Consider the following 20,765-nt stretch of genomic DNA (forward strand, 5'->3'; position numbering starts at 1 on the left):
GTTGAGATTCGGAGACTCATCGGGTTGTCAATTCCGACGAAAAACACGTTTTCCTCTTCGAAAAGCTCTAAAAAATAACCAAACACTCTAAGAAAAATAAAGGAAAAGCAAAAGTGAATGAATGATGTGTTTTGAGGTTACAAAAGTAGTATTTATAGGCTTAGGGTTGATTTTTGGAGCATTATGGGCCTAAAAACGCTTAAAATCGGGTAATAAACAAAAACATCGTTTTTGGGCCAGGGAGAAACTAGACAGCTGCGTAGTAACTTTGAATGTATCATAACTTCTTGCTTCCATGTCTGATTTTCTCAAATAAATATGCGTTGGAAAGCTAAGAGAAATCTCTATCCACTTATGGAACTGAATCCAAATTCATCAAATTAAATCTCAGAATGCTGCCGAAGACCGTGTCGTGTTTCTTGTTTCGCTTTAACTTGCCCGAAAAGTCTTCAAATCTTCGCAAAATTGCTCTATTGTCCTCAAAACACTTTTAACTCGTAAAAACTTTTAATAACAAATAAAAACACAAAATATATCAAAAACACCTGAGGATTCGCTTCGATTCAAGTCTGAAAATGAGTGATTTGTATGTATAAAACACACTCATCACTAAGTACTTAGCTACTCATGATTTTTATAAGCAAATCAACAATGAAATGAGTAAAAGCATCAACATATGGATAAAAGTATACATATAATTATGTGTCAATAATCATCCAATTCAGCAATTCCAAATCGTCTCAATCAAGAAAAAAAAGTGATCTAAATCAACCAAACAAGATTCAAGTAAGAGATGGAAATGATATAGAGTAAAGTTCAAACTAGAGCAAGTAAAGAAAAGATATGGTTAGAAAGATAAAACTACAGAAGATTTTGTAGAAGAATATGTTGGAAAGAGTTATCACAAGCTGTTCTCTTTCTTCTTCTTCTCTCAAAAGCTTCAAGTTCCTTCAATGACGTTTCTTCAGTCTCCAACCTCGAGTTTAGCTTTAGAATTTCTCTCTAATTTAATGTATTATTTCAAATGAACATAAACTCAAAGCATATTAGTATTTTCGGAACCTTATAGATCCTTGAATTTGATCAAGAGGGTCAAAACTACACAAAAAGCAGACAAAACAATGTAATTTTTGCATACATATAGGTTGTGCCACTTATTTCTCCGATATACTCCTAAATGCCCCCTTTAGCTCCACAAAGCAGCTCTGAATGCTCTCTTTTGTTTGAAAATAGAAAATTATACTAAAAACGACAAAATAGCATCAAAACACTCAAAGACGGGTCTTGAATTTTGCTCGAAAAATATTGATAAGTGTGAATGAATGAATCATATTTATCACCCGTTGACAATGATAAAGTAAGTGGGAGGTTATTAACAAAAAAAAAACTGAACCCGTGATCGGTTTGTAAGATAATATGATCATGGTGGAATGATATTTAGAAAAACCTCACTTATGATATTCGTATATAGGATGAGAACAAGAGTTCCACGGTGTTATATAATCAAACTATGAATAAAGGTTACTATAAGAAACGACAAGATGCCATTCAAGAGAACAGGTTTTTGTACTCTTATCTCGATCTAGAGTTTAGTAAATCTTCTTAAAGATGTTCGGCACGTCAAATGGAAACCCATATATAATGAAATCGATGGATCGTTGCAAATAGTGGTAAAGAAATTTTATCCCAGATAGAAACTGTCGACTACGACAATCCCTACACTCTATGTTGCCACCACATACTAATCGATTGAGATATGCTATCTATTGACACTCATTTAAAAGAAAATCTACCAATAAGACATCAAGACAATATCGATCATTGATGTATAATATGATTTAGCTTGAATTTGGGTAAAATATATATAATAAATAGCGGTAAAAATATTTAATGTTTAAAAAAAAAACTTATATACTTTTTTTTTTTTTGCTGCAAAAATACTTAATATTAAATTAGATGAAAAAACATGTGCTATCGTTAGATTTAATGAAAAAAATATATTTATATAAAACTAATTAAATATTAATTATCTAATTTTATAATTATAATACAAAACAATTCAAAACAAAAAAATCTCTCCTCATTATTATACAAAATTTATTAATTTTTTTCTTACAACTAAAGAAACATTAATTATATCACTTTATAATACAATTTTTTTTAGTAATTTTTCCTAAAACTAATTAAAAATTTAACAATATCATTTTATAAAAAAAAAAATTAATATTAAGTTTCTTAAGAATAATTAAACATTAATTATATTATCTTACAATACAAAAGATTTTATCACTAACTTTTCTTAAAACTAATTATATATTTATCATAATAATTTTTTTTTATTATCGATGAGGAGATATTTTTTTTTGAATTTTTTTGTATTATAAAATGAAATAGTTAATGAATTTTAAGAATTTTTTTTCATGATTTCATATTAGGCTGCCACATATTTTTCATCCAATTTAACGGCCGAAGTACGGTGCAACTAAAACGTAATATCACCGGAAAAAAAAAAAATTAAGCATATAAATATGATTTTGAAAAAATATTAAATATTTTTGTCACTATTAACTCAAATTTATATGGTTTCATTCTTTTACTTCCACCGAGACTGTATATTATTTGTGCTATTATATTTTTTTTCCTAATCCATACATATCCAACTTTGAATAGTGCACAAATCTGTATCATGTCGTCACATCGCTAGTGTAGTGAAACCATCTCCAGTGGAGCGCTATGCGCTGCCTATTTTGGCGCAAGCGCTTCACTTGAGCTGTATCTCCCACGCTATAATAGTGTGGGATGTTGTTTTACAACAGTGCAACGCTATTTGTAGCGTTGCACTGTTAAGTGCTTTTTTTTTAAGTTTTAAAGCCCAAATGCCCAAATTTTTTATAATTATTCAATATTTATCCCTAAAATTATTTAATTTATGTAATATTTATTATTTTGCATAATTTAAAAGACAACAATATTTTAAAATACAACAATGATATTTACAAATTGCAAGAAAATTATAATATTGAAACAATCATAATAAACTAATACCAAACATAATTACATTAGCAATATGGAAGAAAATCAACAAGAAAACTCAAAAGACATTAAAAAACACAATACAACCAAATTAAATTATAATAGATAAACTAATATTCTGAAAGATTGGTGCCGGTTCCCCCGAGTCCAGTAAAATATTGAGAATATGAATAAGAAACCTTAGGTGGTGCATGGGATTGTTGTTGTTCAAGCCTCTTTTGCATAATTTTCGCTTGTTCGGCTTGAACATATGCACGAAACTGTGGATCTAGTATTGAACTTAAATCCCGGAACAATATTTTATTTTTTTTCTTTGATTTCTTTCAATTCCAAGTGGCGTTGACTGATTGTACTTGTCTTCTTCAATTGCTCAAGAAGTTCTTATTTCCTTCCTGAATAACACTAATTCTAGACATTATTCCATCATCCAATTTTTTTTATTTCTTTAATTTGAATTTCTTCCCCCAATCGGCCGCTAAGGAGGAGATGGATGTCTAGCAGATTCAGGAGTTGGATTTTCTGGCTCTTGTGGGCAAGATGAACCTCGAGATGTTTGTCTTGCACTTGAGGCTCAATCTTGGAATTTTTCAAAATTCTTAATAATGTTCAACACATGATCAAATTTCCAACCTTTCTTGAATTTTTCATCTTGTGAAAGCAATACTTTAGCTTGATCCATCTGAAAGTTGATAAATCAATGGTTGAGTAAAAATCTAATCGTGAGAAACAATAAACTATAATACTCACAATATCTTCAATTGAAGCACCACTTGGCTGTCTATTCTCAATTTTTCGAATGCATGCATGCATCTTCCTTGTATCTTTCTCAATTCACTTAAATACGACACTGGATTGATCGCGTTGAACGCATCTCTGAATCCGGACTTTTTTCGTTGTTGTAAGCTTCCGCAACATGAGTCCAAAACTGATCGGATGATTGGTATATATCGATGATTGGGTCTTGCGAAATCTCCATGTAAACCCGACAAAGGAGTTTGTCTTCATCTCGAGAGTAATTAAAAGCTCTAGACATTTTTTTAGTAAGGTGAGTGATGTGGTGAAATTACAACTTATGAAGACAATATTTATAGTAAGATTCTCACGTTTCTCAACTCGTTCTGACGCGATTTGACTACTCACTTTTAAGATTCTCACGTTTTTCAACTCATTCTGACGCGATTTGACGACTCACTTACAAGATTCTCACGTTTTAAACTCGTTCTGATGTGATTTGACAAATCACTTACAAGATTCTCACGTTTTTCAACCCTTTCTGACGCAATTTGACAATTCACTTACAAGATTCTCACGTTTTTCAACCTGTTATGATGTGATTTGACAACTCACTTACAAGATTCTCTTTATCATTACTTTTTCTCTATAAAATACCAATTCTATCATGAGTTTTAATACACACACTCATTCTAATCTGAATATAATACAGATTCTCTCATTTTATCTCCCAAAATGAATACTAATTCGTCATCGTCCTCTTCAAGCTCAGATGACGATTTCATTACTAGTTTGGATGAAGAGAAGGAGGCCATAACTCGTGCTATCATCAATAACAATATCCTGATTACAAAGCTTATCCATCAACATTTCAACCAAGTAGACATGAGAGCGGGAGGCTCAGTGCCAGGACATGCTTTCATCAACCGTGATCGAGTGAGTGCAGACCGTCGACTATACAATGATTACTTTTCAGAAACCCCGATGTATGATGAAGCCATGTTCCGTCGGAGATATCAGATGTCTCGCTCATTATTCCTCCGCATAAAGGATGCTGTTCAAGGTCATGACAACTACTTCGAGCAATGGGTGGATCGCGCCGGCAAACTTGGTTTGTCACCCCTTCAAAAGATAACAGCTGCATTTCGGATGCTGGCATACGGTGTTCCGACAAATGCCACAGATGAGTACGTCAAAATAGGAGAGTCAACGACGATTGAAAACATGAAGAAGTTTTGTCGGACAATCGTTGATGTACTTTCTGAGCAATATTTAAGATCACCAACAACTAATGATATTGCTAGACTTCTACATGTTGGTCAACATCATGGTTTTCCAGGAATGTTAGGAAGTTTAGATTGTATGCATTGGAAGTGAAAAAATTGTCCCACTGGATGGGCCGGACAATACACGGGTCGCAGTGGAAAGCCTATTATTATACTTGAAGCTGTAGTAGATTATGATCTTTGGATATGACATGCTTATTTTGGCATGCCAGAGAGCAACAATGATATCAATGTTTAGATTCTTCCCATTTATTTTCCAATCTCACTCAAGGTATCGCTCCTCCTGCCCATTATGTCATACAAGGAATAGAGTATAATATGGGTTACTATTTGGCTGATAGTGTATATCAAAAATGGTCAACCATCGTGCAAACTATCCGAGAGTCGTGTGGCAAAAAAAAGGTATTTTGCAATGAAGCAAAAAGCGTGCAGAAAAGACGTAGAACGTGCATTCGGGGTTCTCCAACAACTATTTGAAATTGTTGCGGGACTGACACGATTTTGGAGAAAAGATGTCTTACAAGATATAATGACTGCATGCATAATTATGCATAACATGATAATTGAAGTTGAAGGAGATCTTAGTGTTCCAATAGGAGTTTTGAGAGAAACACCACCAATGAATGTTAAAATGGTGGGGAATGATGGCACACGATTTGAGCAATTCATTACTCGTTATAGACAAATAAGAGATAAAGATGCACACATCGCACTTCGGAATGCATTGATTGAGCACTCGTGAGAAGAATATTCTAATTTCGAATCATACTGGTTTGTGTTAAAGTTACTTTTATTTGTTGTGTTGTAGTCTGTTTTACTTTATTTTAATTGAGTTGTGTTGTAATTTTTTATTTATTTTAATTGTGTTGTGTTGTATTTTATTTTTTGTGTCGTGATTTTTATTGAATAAAATTTTATTTTATTTAATGTGTATTTATATTTATAATTATAATTAATTTATAGAGTAATATTTTACTCATTATCATAATTCTTCTAAGTTATCTAATTAGTAATAATAAAAAAAATATAGGGGTATAAGTATAAATAAGAGATAAAGGGAGATAAAAATAGAGTGAAAAATAGAGTGGAAAAATAGAGTTCGATTAGAGAGAAATCACTGTTTACTGAAAATATAGTGAGAAATAGAGTGATCGGTTTGAGATGGCCTGAAATAGATATATTCTAACAGTGTTGCTCTATTTTATTTACCTCTTGATAATATCTTAATGCTGTAGAGACCCAAATATCCTTTTTTATATTTATAGTTTCTATAGAACTTCATGTGTTCTTAATAGCCTAACTCTGTTTTCAGTTCAATTACCAGTAATTAATATGACAGGGCCACCGTTTAGAAATCTGTAGATGCACTCGCTTCATGCATGAGCAATATTTGCGCTTGGGACCATTAGATTCAAGCAGTATTAAAGTAATGCCCAAAGTGCGCAACCAATATAAGAGTATTTTATTATGAGTGCTTCTACTTTTTCATTGAAAATAAGTTAAAAGAAAAAAGTAGTTACAAATGCAAATTCAATACGGTTTTTGTTCATCTGTGGAATGGTAATGGTAAACCATGATTTCTCATTTCCCTTACTATAAGAGCCATAGGGCTTTAGTGTACTTGAAAGTGATTGCCAAGTTTGAGATTTTTTAAGTACGCAAGTGCTCCAAACTCGCTTTCAATTGAGTATTAGTGTACAACTATCTAAAGAGTTTGTTTGATTGATAACTTGAAAATTATTTTTGACTAATTGGAATGATAAAATAATAAATAAAAAAAAACTGAATTTAGTATGTGTTTGATAACTATCCTAATACAACTAAAAAAAATACAAAGTTGTATTTTGTTTTAATTAAGAAAATCAGAAGAAAGCAATGTTTAGGTTTTTTCAGTTTTTTCACTCGATTTTTTTTTTTTTTTTTTTTTTTTTTTGTATTATCTCCTCTTGATATCTACATCTCTCCTCTCAACATCATTCCATCTTCCTCACTTTCGACTATCGAATTTATTTTCGTTCTCCGGAAAATTAAAGCTTTATGACTCTAGTGGAAAAACTTTAAACTCTAATATCTCAACAATCGAAACTCTGTTTCACAAACCGTAAATTGGATTGTGATCCTCCTCTTGTCAAATAGATTAGTTTCCACTATGTTTAATCAAAATTAGGTTTTAAAATGTGACAGATGTCGTTCCGACTCCGGCGACAAACGTAGTGTTTTTTGATGACTCTGCGACCAATCATCAAAATGAGAGGTACAACAATGATATTCGCAGCAAAAGTTTTCAATTAGTATATATCTCGACGTCTAATTCTTATGTGGATTATTACACTATAACTACAAAAAAAATTGAATAAAAAAATCGAAATACCTCATAAACAGTTATTTAAAAACAACTACAAAAAATTATTAAACTACAGCTATAAAAAATTGAAAACGAAAAACAAAAACAGTTTGAGTAAACTACCCGATAAGCTCAAAGTATTTCTCTACAATGAAAAACAGAAGCAACTGAAAAAGTCAAGACTTCTACTTGTGGCTAAATGTGAGCGAGAAAAAAATGTGGCGAAAGAATATACTCATGATTTTTTTTTGTTTCTATTCTGTTTTATTTTGAATTTTCATAAGAAAGAAAACAAAACAAAATAATGATTTTTTTTAAGGCAAACAGTTTGTCATAAATAAAGGACAATAATGATATTAAAGGAAAAAAATATAAAATCTAGCTAGTCACTTATAATTGCGTAAGTTTTTGTCAATTTACTTGAAAAGTTTGTCAAGTGACTTATTAGTTATATTTGACCGGTCTTATTTTAGAGAGAGTGTAGAGTATATCTGGCAGCGGTTTTTTCGGGAGGAGTAAAGCTTTTATCACGATCTGTTTTCTCCTATAGCTGTTTCGGAACAATATTGTCTACGGAGCTGAGAGCACTCCTCCCGCGAGAGTCCCGGCGGCTGCAAGTGAGTGGCTCGCTGATTTTAATGTGGCTCATGGTCAGCCCCGCAGTCGACAGAGCCAAGAGAAGGTGCAATGGTTGTTAGCAATATTATAGTAATATTGACGTAAATAAAAGACAAATTGCATGCATGGGAAGTACACGTAAAATAGATTACAAAAAACCCGGTTACACCTTTATACTAAGAATCGGGAAAACAAAATAGGTCGGAAAGTCGAGGCCCGTTGGACGGTGTCCTTGAAGCTTTTTATCGCTCTCCCGCAGGTGCTGGAAAACGTGAGCGAAAGCCTCCCAGGATACAACGACTTCAGAGGCAAGTTGAGCACCAACCACTTGACTCTCTCGGCGAACTAGAACCTGCGAGAATACTATCACCAAGACAAAGAAAGTTTTCTGGGAACGAGAGAGAAACGGGAACAGCGGGAGTCTCTGGAATTTTCAAAGTGTTCTGAATGAGAGCTTCGGACCCTTTATATAGGCCAAGGCATCCGAATTTGAACCACCCAGCAAAACGCCCAGCCTTAAAGGAGTTTAATGCCCCTAATGAGGCCATTAACACGCGGTTACATGCCAACGTCTCACTCCTAATGAGGTCATTAACGCACAACGTTAATCCTCCTTCATGGCGCATTGATGCACGGCCATAACGCACGGTTTCATGTTTAATTCCCAACCATAACGCGCAACATGAGGAATTAAATCATTAAGAAGTGAAATTTGTAGTAAAAAGAAAGCCCGAGACCGAGACAATTCCCGAAACCCGAGCCCGGCCCGGCGGCGGCGGCGGCGGCGCGCGTGTGTGTGCGCGCGCGAGGGGTTAAGAGATAACCCACCCACACTCTCCTCTCTTGCACTTGCTTGACCATTAAAGAGAGAGGATAGTATATAAACACTACCACAACACACATCCCCAACCAATGTGGGACTCTTGGGTTTTCACTTCCACAACACAACAACAATTGTGTTTCTTTAGCCTACTTTGAGCATCAATTTCTCATTCATCTTAGGTCCGATTTTGGCAACCAAATATTCGATTTTATAGCCCTCGTTACGAGGAATCCGTATCACTTGGAATTATTCAATTCCGATGAGTGGAACCCACTCAACTTGTTGCCACAAATCAGCCATCCACATGATAATAATAAATAAAATTTATTAACACATTCCAACAATGGTTCCCGTCGAGGCCAGGTGAGCTTAAACTCAGCACTGATCATGCTTCAAAATGTCTAAAACAATCATTAAATAAAAATAGTGAATCTCTTAAAAAAATCAAATAGAGAATGTCTTGATTCCATATCACGAAAATCATCTATGATCGAATCGGTATTAAGCGTTTCACTCAATATTCACGAGCAAACAATCGTATAAGAAATCATTTTCCATCTTGTTACGAAGTGCAGTCTTAACGATCTTGATTGTTGAAAAAGAACACTCAGTGGTAGCAGTAGAAACTGGAAAGGTGAGAATAAGAATTATCATTTTATACGACAAAGAAAATATTACTGATTTTCTTGTTTTCAACAACCATAGACATACATCAGAAATCGTTGTCAAAGCTTTGAAATCTGAAAGTTGCCGGAGTACATCAAAATGTTGAAGTTCCATGTGCAACAATGTCATATCATATTCTACAAAGTCGATCGAATAACTTTAATCTATAAAAGAAAAATCGATACCTTAAAAGATGAATGGTGATGTTGATGTCGATAGTGTGACTCGGGCAAAAAGAAAAACAGTATTCCCAAATTCGAAACCTAATTTTCAAAAGCCACGCCCAGCAGAAGAAGGAATACATTATATTTATAGGCCTTTAAAAGCCAAATTACAACAAATAACATTAAGTTGAGATTTTTTTTTTAAAGCTTTTCATAGACTTAAATGCTGAAATCAGCCTGCAAGCATATTATTATTTAAAAAAAAAAAAAAAAAACTTCGGGGTTACATGGGCCACCCTCACGGCCCATGTAAGTTCTCCCCCGCCGAAAAGGGCTGATTTTTTAAAGGAATCACGGTCTCAGCGTTGACATAGTTGAAAGTGATTGTCTCCGCGCTGAGATACTGCCGTGGAGTCTGTAGTCGGGGATGTCCAACGCCTCTTCACAGAAGTTGGAGTTACGTTTTGCGGCCATATACCCCGCCAGGGTCGGCCCAAACTCACCGGGGGCTATAGGCGATTCAATATTTTGGGGCTCTATAATACTAATAAAAATTTAAATTTTCAGGATAAAAAATGTAAATTTTTTAGAAAATGAGCCAAAAGTGTAAATTTTTAAAGTAAAAAATATAAATTTTCTTTAAAATAGACAAAAAAAGTGTAAATTTTTTGGGGCCATCCACATATGGAACTCTAGGCCTGGGCCTAGCCCGCCCTAGCCCAAGGCCGGGCGATGGGAACTGTGCAACTCATACTCTAGCTTCTATGTCTTTTCAATTTCAAACCAATGTAATCAGGTTGAATGAGTGTCCTCTTTGTATCCAAAGTGTTGTTGTGGTTAATTTGGTCCCAACAGTTTAATGAAAGTGGTCATTCCAGTTTATTTAAAAACAAAAAACAAAAACTAGTTATATTTTTCTTAGTAAAACATAGGAATATAATTAAACAATAAACGCATGACTGATTAATTGTGATACACTTTAAAACGAGCAGTATAAGTGCAGCATTGATATGATTGAATAAAATTCAAAACATGCCAATCTGTCGTTCCCTTCTCTTTGTTCATCAAGCTTTAAAACGATATAAAAGCATCTTAAATCTAAAATAAAATACAGTTTTCATGACATCAAATTATTACATGCTAATCATAGTCAATCTGTTATTCCCTTCTCTTTGTTCATCAAACTTTAAAGCGATGTAAAAACATCTTAAATCCAAAACCCCGAAATAAAATTCTTTGTACTCTAAAATACATTTTTTTTTTTTAGGAAATCCGAAATACAGTTTTTATGACATCAAATTATTACATGCTAATCATAGTCAAATCTGTCATTCCCTTCTCTTTGTTCATCAAACTTTAAAGCGATGTAAAAGCATCTTAAATCTAAAACTCTGAAATACAACTTTTTGTACTCTAAAATACAATTTTTATTACATTAAGTGGTGTTTAATCTCCAACCCTATACATTTTTTAACACTAAATTATTTTTTTATCTCATTTATTTTAATAAATATAACGATTTTCTATTTATTATACCATAATTCATATATATTTAGCTCGTATTTTTTTTATGCAATGTTATGTATGTTTTTAATGAACACACGTTACACATTATATAAAACATATATATAGCATTACACACATTATATACTTGCTACAAAATTTGAGATGCTCTGTTTTCAATTCAAACAACAACAGCAGCAGAAGTAAAACTAAACATGTTATGAATTAGACAAATAAATCAAAGATTCAACTAACTTTGTTTATTTCTTTTATCCTTTGTGAAATGGGTCCTCAGGTTCAATGTTTTAAAATGACACATTGAACTTGGTGCAAATTCAACTGATTTTAGTTTGAAGATCTTGCTTCGTAATTGACCACAGATATAAACATACCATCATTAAACGATTTTAAAAACGTGTAAAATTCACCAATTCTATTCCCTTTGGGATAACAGACATACAGCGTCAATTTGGAATACTTTTCCTCCTAATTTGGAATACTTTCAGAGATCTTATGTAGCGATTTTGAATTTGTTTTGTTGAGCAAGCATTCAGCCTTGTCAAACTGAGAGCACGCAAACATGGTTTGGCAAGAATGTACCGAAACTTCAAATCACATGGCCAAAGAATAGACATCGAGAAAGATTGAAAGTGATGGCAAAGATCGGTCTGGTACACGAGTAAGCTGATACTATCATTCACGACACATTCCAAAATAGTTTTCATTGTGACCAGTAACTCGTTCAATCAAATATGATGATAAAGCACGATTTGAGTAGGATCTCAGAAAGTCAAGAAACCTGCGATGCCCGAGCACGAGCACGCGCCGCAGCTTTCTCGAGTGCCTTCAATCTGTTTGCTTCCATTCGGGCTTTCTGTTCTTCTGTCACGTCACTTTCACCACCTTCAGTCTTTCTTTCATACGGAGCTTCTTTTGGTAATTCAGCCATATTGTTCTCTGTCCCGCTAGGAATCTGCATTAAACACACTGTGGCTTTAGTAACATCCAACAGCATTCTGAACTATGATTTAGACCTTAATCAAGTACAAATCTTGCTGTTTCTGTCAAAATATTTTTAATTTCGTAATTTTTTGTTTGAGATGAATCAAAAACCATCTTACATATGGAACTTTTGTGACACCAATTCTATTGGAATAAAAGAAGCGATTGTATAAGTCGACCGGAGACAGTAAGACATTGCACGTACTTCAATAGCATTGTCAAAAACATCATGAAGCATGTCTTCTTGCATACTATTAGCATTTTGGTTCTCTGACAATGGAGCTTTGTGAAGGCTTGCTTCGTCAGCATTCATATCGACTGCAAACAAATAAACAGTGAGCACTTTCTGGGTATAGCCTAATAGTTTTTCAGCATTGGAGTAAAGAGCAGTGTATAAGAAACTTTCAAGGATGAAAACTAGGAAAATTATATCTAGGATTATAGGCCAAACAATTCTTTCAAGTATAGCATTACTATTGTCAGAAGATGATCCACTTATGGGGATAATATGGTTTCTATTTGGGTCAATACCACAGGAGACGGATAATTATTTTCAACAAGATATCTTCGACATGCAAGAGAGTTGCAATTATGTATGGCCATCGTCAAGTTAGCTCGGCCAAATTTTGATGACTCTGTAAGAACTAAAATCAGATGTCCGCTCATCTGTGGTACACAACAGAAACCAAAAGATATTGACAATTGAAGAACCAAAACAAAAGAAAGATAATAAACAAGATCTTTCTCAGCAAGCATATTATGGCATCCAATATGCCATTTTTGAAGGCAGAGACGAAAATATGCATGTCATGTGTGACATGCTCGTGCATGTAAATGACAATGAACGAAAATCTCCGTCTTGATAATAACAAAAGTAAAAAATTAGAAAAGTAGCCACCGAACCTTGACCATCCTGGGGATTTTCTTTCTCTGCAGCTTGCGGTTCATGCAACTTTGTCGGATCCCCTCCCTCAGCAACTCTCTCTCTTAACTCTCTAAGACACATCTGTTCAAACGGGGCGTGTGAGATATCTAGCGTGTTTAACACAAGAAATGACAAGTACAATGTTTTTTGTCTAAAAAAAGGTAAGACTTTTGAACTGCTAGTACCTTTACACGTTTTGTAGTAGACACTTGTTCCACCTTATGTACAAACTGATCAAACGAATAATATGGGAGCAACCGAGAATGCCATTCACTGTACATGCTAATCAAGTTTCCCAGATCGCTGACCTGCATTGGAAATGGAAAATGGAGGAATAAATTCTGGCGCTCATAGCTTAAGGACCTTGATGAAATAGGCTCTCCTCGTATCTCATCATTTCCGCTCCTTTTGTGCAAATGGCTTCATAGTAAAGTCACGAACTTTATGGTTTTCTAGGTGTATCGCCAATGCCAAAAGATGGTAAAATAAAACGACGATATATTGTAAAGTTGATCACTTCACCGTGTCACCGGTGACAGAGTGACACAACACATCCAAATTACCAGCACGAACAGAGTCAATCAACGGAAAAGCTACTCTCTCTCTCTCTCTCTCTCTCTCTCTACCAAATCGTAGGACTCTCATCCGTAAAAACCAATCAATTCAGACTTGGGATAGTAACTCAAGCCCTAGAAATGAACAGAGAAAACAACATATATGATCGAAAGAGGAAAAATCGCAAACCTCGTGGCCGCGGCCTCGAAACTTGAAGTTGCGGGGGAAATGGCGGAGGACGTAGCCGAGGCCGTCATCGGAGAGAAAAAGCTCAGGCGTGAGCTTGGGCCTCGTCCGCGGAGCCACGGCCTTCTTCGGCTTCGCGATGGAGGGTTTGGGTTCGGTGGTGGATGAGAATCTGAAAGAATTCTTGGGGGTTTGGGAGGAAGAAGATGAGAGATTCGTAGGGTCCTGAGCGGATGAAGGACAGTCGCGAGACCAGTGACCTGGTCGCCCACACTTGAAGCATCCCGTCGGAGCCGATTTCTGGTTCTCCTTCTCCATCTCGTCTTCTTCGTCACTCGTCTCTACGCAATGCTCAGATTCAATGGCTTGATTTAGGGTTTCGACTTGTTTTGGCGGGAACAAGACGAGGGAAATCTGATGGATTGGTAAACTATAAGAACTGGGTTTGCTCATTATAATACGTAATTAATTATTATTTTGTTCACTTTTTATTATTGATGTTGTACTAATTTATTGACTTTGTTCACCTCCATTTTCTTATAAATAAATCACATTTTCTTATAAATAAATGTGTGATGTATGATGTAAAATCACAATTAACTTCCCAAAAGATTTACTCGTCCCCTTACTCTTCATATCTCTTTCTACATCTCTCTCTATTAGTGTTTAAAATTGTTCTTGATTTCAATTGTTTCTTCGGTTTTCATAATACTATTATATTTTGAAAAAAATAGTGGCATAAAGACCCAATATATTCGGATTTTACATTTATGTTCCTATTATTTACAAGTGGTGGCCAAAATACCCAAAGTCACTAAGTTGTTCATGCGTTAGTATTTTTGTAGTTAATATATTGGATGTTGATACACGTGGCTGAATCGTATGATAATTGAGATATTTCATTTGCTTATTAACTAATATAAAACCAATAAAACACACGAAAATATAAGAAACTAACAAATGAAACAGAATAAAAGGGAGAGTACATATTTGAGAGCCCTAAACCCCCAATTTGAAAACCCTAAATCCCCAATCTCGCCATTCTTCTTCTTCTACTTCCAAACCTTAAAATCAAGTAAATGGACGATGAAAACTCGCCGTTCATAAGTCGCTGAAGAACCATAAGTCGCCAACATTTACGCGGAAGTAGAGGATCGAATACGAAGATCGACTTTTCACAATCAAATGGTCGGAGATGTTTTTGTGGCGTATAAGGCATTGAGAGGACTTCATGAAGTGATTTGAATTCCGGGAGGAGATTTTGTGAGATGCTACAAGGGTAAGGTAAGTACAACAATGGTGCAAATGATTTTCTTTTAATTTCTGTCATTTTTGTGAATCCCACTGATTTGAATGGACATGTTTTTCTCTTAATTTTAGTCTGAGAGTGCATGCAAATTTTTTCAGTGGATAGATACTGAAATTTGCGCAAGATCAAAGCAAGTCATACCCGATTTGCATAAAAGATTAAACCAGTTGGAATTCGAAATTGAAAAAAATCAAGACGGGCAAAGAAGAAGAAGAATCAATGAGTAAAAGAAGTATTTTGGTTGTATTGGTCAATGTAATGTAATAGAATACTTGTTGTTCTATTTTATGCAGATCATAATTTGGTATTTGTTTGATTTTCATTGTGTGATGGTATCTATGTGATGGTACAATTGAGAATTTGTGTGACGGTATCTGTGTGATTGTACAGTTTAGAATTTGTGTGATGATACAATTGAGAACTTAGGCGCTAATAAAAATGATACTTTGCCATTAATAATATAATTGTATAAAAAATATAGCCTTCCGAAGTACCAAAATAAGGCCATACACATGCATTACATTTTTACCCTAAACTCTACCAAAATGAGGCCTTAAATAATCATTATCAAACACTTAAATCTGAGATTATGTTCCAACAGCTCTCAATGTTGCATTTATTTCACCTTACTTCCTTCTTCTTTCAATTCTTTTTAGGGCTTCAAGTGTCGGGTTTGCCTTTGATGGTATGCCTCTCTTTTTTGGAGCCGACTCCTATATAAAAAGAAATGCACATAATCAAATAAACATTATCAAATGCATAGATTATTAACAACATATTTACAAAACATACCTGAACAACAGTTTGATTTTGACAAGATCTTTTTGAGTGGCCAATTTGCTTGGAGTTGCTGCAACGATTGATTTGACCTTTTCTACTTTGCTTTGTTCCATGCTCGGGTCTAAATCCAGGTGAAATATCATCGTTGTGTCTATTTCTCTTCTTCTTAGGACGACTAGGTAAACGTTATTCAACAGGAGAAAGTATAGGATTTAGACCACAATTTGGTTCAATCATTCTAGAATATAGAGCTATGTACAACTCTTTCTTGCACCAGTCATCAACAAATTCCAGTTGGTCTAAACCCGATTACCAAATACATGTCAATCCATGTGGACAAGAAATTCCGGTCAACTAAAATAGTCGACATATACATACATTAGCCCTTATGTCAACTACAAAACTCTCATACACAAGAAAAATTACTTGAAAACATCATCAAATACGTATAACTTTGATAAAAAAAAAATCAAATAAATCTAACTATCATCAAATCAAAATTAAATAAATATGAATACCATCAATCAAAATCAAATAAATCAATTAAACATATCTACATATAATCATAATCAAATCAGTCATAATTGTGTTTCTCTATAATAGCCATAATTCGTTTACCAACAATGTGCACCCATGTTTGACCTGCAATCCTTTTGCTAGCAAATCTACACATTAGCCAAAATCTTATCTTCTCAAGTAGAGTGATAATTGGCTTATCTCTTGCATGCGTGATAGCAGAATTAAAGCTTTCACAGAAGTTATTCAGCAGCATGTCACATTTCACGTGCACTCTAAAATGTAACTTGGTCCGTTGTGAAGGCTCTTTCTTCAATAGCCATTAATATACCTTGTCATCTTCATCTTTAAGCTCATTCATCCTACATTTAAACTTTGGTTTAGTAGATGCTTTGGAACAAGCCCATAACAACTGTTTCAAGGCCAAGCTATTGTGATCTTTCTTGAAATTTGAATGAAGATGCCTTACACAAAATTTGTCCTCTTCCCCTAGAAAGGTATTTTTCAAAGCTTTCTCTAGCCTTTTTTGTATGTCACTCATCATAGTAAAACCAGTAGTGTTCTGGACGTCTAGATTTTCACAGAGAAGTAGCATAAACCAAGTCCAAGTTTGGGTATTCTCTTTCTAACCTACATCAAAAGCAACATGGTATTGAGAGTTGTTTGGGTCAACACTTATTGCAGCCAAGAGCATGCCCTTGCAATAAGCCTTAAGAAAGCAGTCATCGAAGCCTAGCAAAGCCATGCACTCCTTGTTGAATTACATGCCTTGAGCCAGATTTATACTCTCTCAAACACTCTATTACCATCAATAATAGTAGTTTTGAGAAGAGCAGTGGAACCTGGCAAAGAGTTGCAAACAGAGTTAATTCAATGACTCAACAATAACAATTCACAAACACTCAAATTTGTCACATGTATAATTCACACTATACATGGGTTAGTACTTGTCAATTGTCTAGAATAGTTATCGTGAACAGCGAATTAGCTCTCCACAGTTGCCTCTAACATATTTTTAGCCATTTTCCTCGCCCGGTAGAAAATAGACTTAGAGATGTTGCGAAACTAAGTTGACGCATCAATATCCTTGAAGCAGCTATACTCCATGTGTGGATTTAGTCTGAATTACTCAAGAAAATGTCTAGATAGCCAGTGACTTGTGACATGTTTGCTGTAAAAAACTATGTCAATGTATTGACTCTAACTGTACTGTGATCTGAATTCTTAAGCCTAGCGTACAACACCCACGGACAACCAAGTCCCTTGCATTCTGCTATTAGTTTGGTCTTGTTATTGAACACGAATCTAAATTCTCGATCAGCTTTAATGACCTTTTCTACCAGTGCATATCTTAAATAATATATACAAGGGAATTCCATACCGAGTTTGAACATGAAATCAGATGGATTAGAGTGTGGTTTGTACTCTTCTGTGCTCCTCTTCGTGGATTGCTCTTCACCATCACTACAAACATTATTCAGGTCGCTCTCAGACCCTACTCCATCAAAATCGTCATCACCAAAGGGTTCTCAATGTAGACCTCATTAATGACAAACCACCGTTGTGATGGTTGCGTTGCTTCTTGATTGTCGCTTTCATCTGCGTACTCCTCTTTGTGGAGTTCAAAACCTGCCGCTTCAACTTCTTCTTTAGTCATCGACTCAAATTTGTACAATAACATCGTCTCCGATGGTATCGAAAAACAACGACAAGATTATTTCTGGATTTTTATGCAATCATGAGGGTTTAGGTATAGGGATTTTGACTTACAAAGAGCTTTTCTCTGATGTTTTATTCAATTTTTTGCTTCGAATTTCTTTTATGTGTTATGTTTTATTTATTATTATCTAACATTAATATTAATTAATATTAGAAAATAATTGCATTTTATATAACTTGGTCCATCCTAGCTGTTCATTTAATCGACATCCAATATTAACAACATAAATGATAATGGAGGAACAACTTAGTGACTTTGGGTATTTTGCACACCACTTTTAAACAACGGAAACATAAGTATAACAACCCGTAAACATTGAATCTTTATGCCACCATTTCTTCTTATGTTTATAACAAAAACAACTTAAACCAATTAAGTCATATGAAACATTTTCAAAAATAATTCATTTATCAACTAAATTGATGACGTGTCCAATGAAATCTGAATCTTTTGTACCAATTATATCCTTCGAGTGTTATTAATTGGTTACTTTTAAAATAAATTATATAACAACTTCAAGCAAATCAGAGCAGCCCTAATGCGTTCTAATATCCAATGGTGTATTTGGTTTCATATTCTTGAGAATCTTAAGATTACCTTGTTTCGAATGGATTAATACTGAAAAAAATTCCCAAAAATATGATTACAGGTAATCATATTACTTTAATATGGTGTAATCTTAATACCACCAAATAAGTGTTATTCAGATTACACTCCATGATAATCATCTTTTTCTTATTTTATTATATATTCATATATAAGTATATGTTATTTATATTTTTGAAAGCAGTATCATACATGTTAGCAATATTACAATGGTAAAAAATTAAAGACAAAAGCAAGGTAATAAAATAGAACATAAACTGGAAATGAAAAGGAAATAGAAGAGATTAGCAAAGAAAGTCCGTCGAGGCCCGTTGGACGATTTCCTTGGAGGTTTTTATCGCCCTCCACATGTACGAGAAAAGTTGAGCGAAAGTCTACCAGGATACAACGACTACAAGACAAACTTAGCACCACGTGGCTTGACTTTAGCGAACTAGAACACAAGTGTCAGAACTACCACCAGACTGCAAACAAAGAAAACAATTACTAAGAGAGATAGAGAGAGAGAGAGAGAGAGAGAGAGAGAGAGGCACAAGGTGTGTTTGAATGAGAGCTCGGGCCTTGCTTTTATAGGCAAAGCAAGCCACGGTTATAGCCTTCAGACCAAGCATTTAAGGCGTCTAATGGAGTGGGCGGCAGCGCGTATGTGCGCGCGCGAGGGGTTAAGAGTTAACTCTCACACTCTCCTCCCTTGCACTTGCTTATCCACTAAAGAAAAATGATAGTATATTACACTACACAACACACTTACCCAACCCATGTGGGACTCTTGAAATTCACTTCATCTACACATAACACATGTGCTCAATTTAAGCATACTTTGAGCATCAATTTCTCATTAATTATAGTAATGATTTTGGAAAATAAATAATCAATCTTATACCCGTCGCAACGAGGAATAAGAATACGCAAGAATTAACAAATTCCGATCAGTGGACCTCACTCAAATATTAGCCACAAATCACTCATACACTTGTTAATAAATACTCTATTATTAACAATTCTTCCAACAATACATACGTATCAAATTACGCGCGTTTACTAATTACATGTATATTATATATATTTACATATCAGATTAAATATTAACTACATATGTAGATACATATATATTACTAACTAAATATATATTATAATCTTAAACTATATATACCACAAGTAAAATGTCCGCGCGATGCTGCGGGTTGCTTGATGTATATTGTTATTAATGAATTATTAAAATAAGTCATAATATTCTTTTGATGGAAAATATGACGTATTCAAAATACTTTTTGAAATGTTAACTAATAATATAAGATTAGTTTAGTTAATATTACATTAATGACATTTCATATGATACAAAAATTATTACAAAACATAAAATATATGTGATGTTCATTCAAAATATTCATAAGAAATGGAAGAAAGATGAAAAAGCAAACAAATTAATTTTGACAATTAGTATGCAAATGATATTACTTGGCCTTTACATAACTGTACAAATTCATAAAACACATCAACCCATTATCAAATGGAAAATATAAGCCCAATTATTAAGCATCTACCAAAAAATTGTTTTTTTTATGAAGCCCAACTATAAAGCCCTAAATAGATGATAAATACGGGAACACAAATTTTTTGCAAAGCCGAATTTAAACGAAATGATAAGTACCACAAAAAAAACGTGTCTTCTTTAAAGGGTAGAAACAAATGATGTGTTGTTTTTTTTTAAGGGTTTCAATGCTTTTCTTCTCACGCCGCATTAGAGAGAGTAAGAGGAAGAGAAAGGGATAGAGAAGAAGAGAGAGAGAGAGAGAGAGAGAGAGAGAGAGAGAGAGAGAGACGTTCATAAAGAAAGAAAATACACGGAATTCAAAATCTCGATCCAAAGACGAAATAGAAAGACGATGATGGTGAAAATAAAGAAGAAGATGGCCAAGCGATTGTATTAAGGTAAAATTTCGAAATGAATATTTTTTTTAAAGAACAAATTTTAGTTTTCATTTCGTTTATAGATT

General features: G+C 34.2%; 1 protein-coding gene across 2 annotated transcripts; it reads right to left on the reverse strand.

Moving 5' to 3' along the window:
• Nucleotides 1–11,600: 11,600 nt before the first annotated feature.
• LOC149402001 (zinc knuckle (CCHC-type) family protein) lies at nt 11,601–14,277 on the reverse strand. 2 transcript variants are annotated; one of them, XM_089609572.1, is made up of 5 exons: nt 13,841–14,277; nt 13,282–13,404; nt 13,075–13,177; nt 12,291–12,489; nt 11,601–12,142 (listed from the first exon to the last, which is right to left on the reverse strand). In XM_089609572.1, exons 1-5 carry the CDS (start codon nt 14,153–14,155, stop codon nt 12,055–12,057), a joined length of 828 nt encoding a protein of 275 aa, XP_089465698.1. In that variant the 5' UTR covers nt 14,156–14,277; the 3' UTR covers nt 11,601–12,054. The 2 variants fall into 2 exon arrangements, with proteins under 2 accessions (XP_089465698.1, XP_089465697.1); XM_089609571.1 differs by having other exon boundaries at nt 11,604–12,142; nt 12,377–12,489; nt 13,841–14,271.
• Between the last annotated feature and the right edge of the window lie 6,488 nt (nt 14,278–20,765).

The sequence above is a fragment of the Urtica dioica genome, chromosome 3 (assembly GCF_054948205.1).
Source record: "Urtica dioica subsp. dioica isolate 48M chromosome 3, U.dioica_male_clone48M_v1_H2, whole genome shotgun sequence".
Lineage (NCBI taxonomy): Eukaryota > Viridiplantae > Streptophyta > Magnoliopsida > Rosales > Urticaceae > Urtica > Urtica dioica.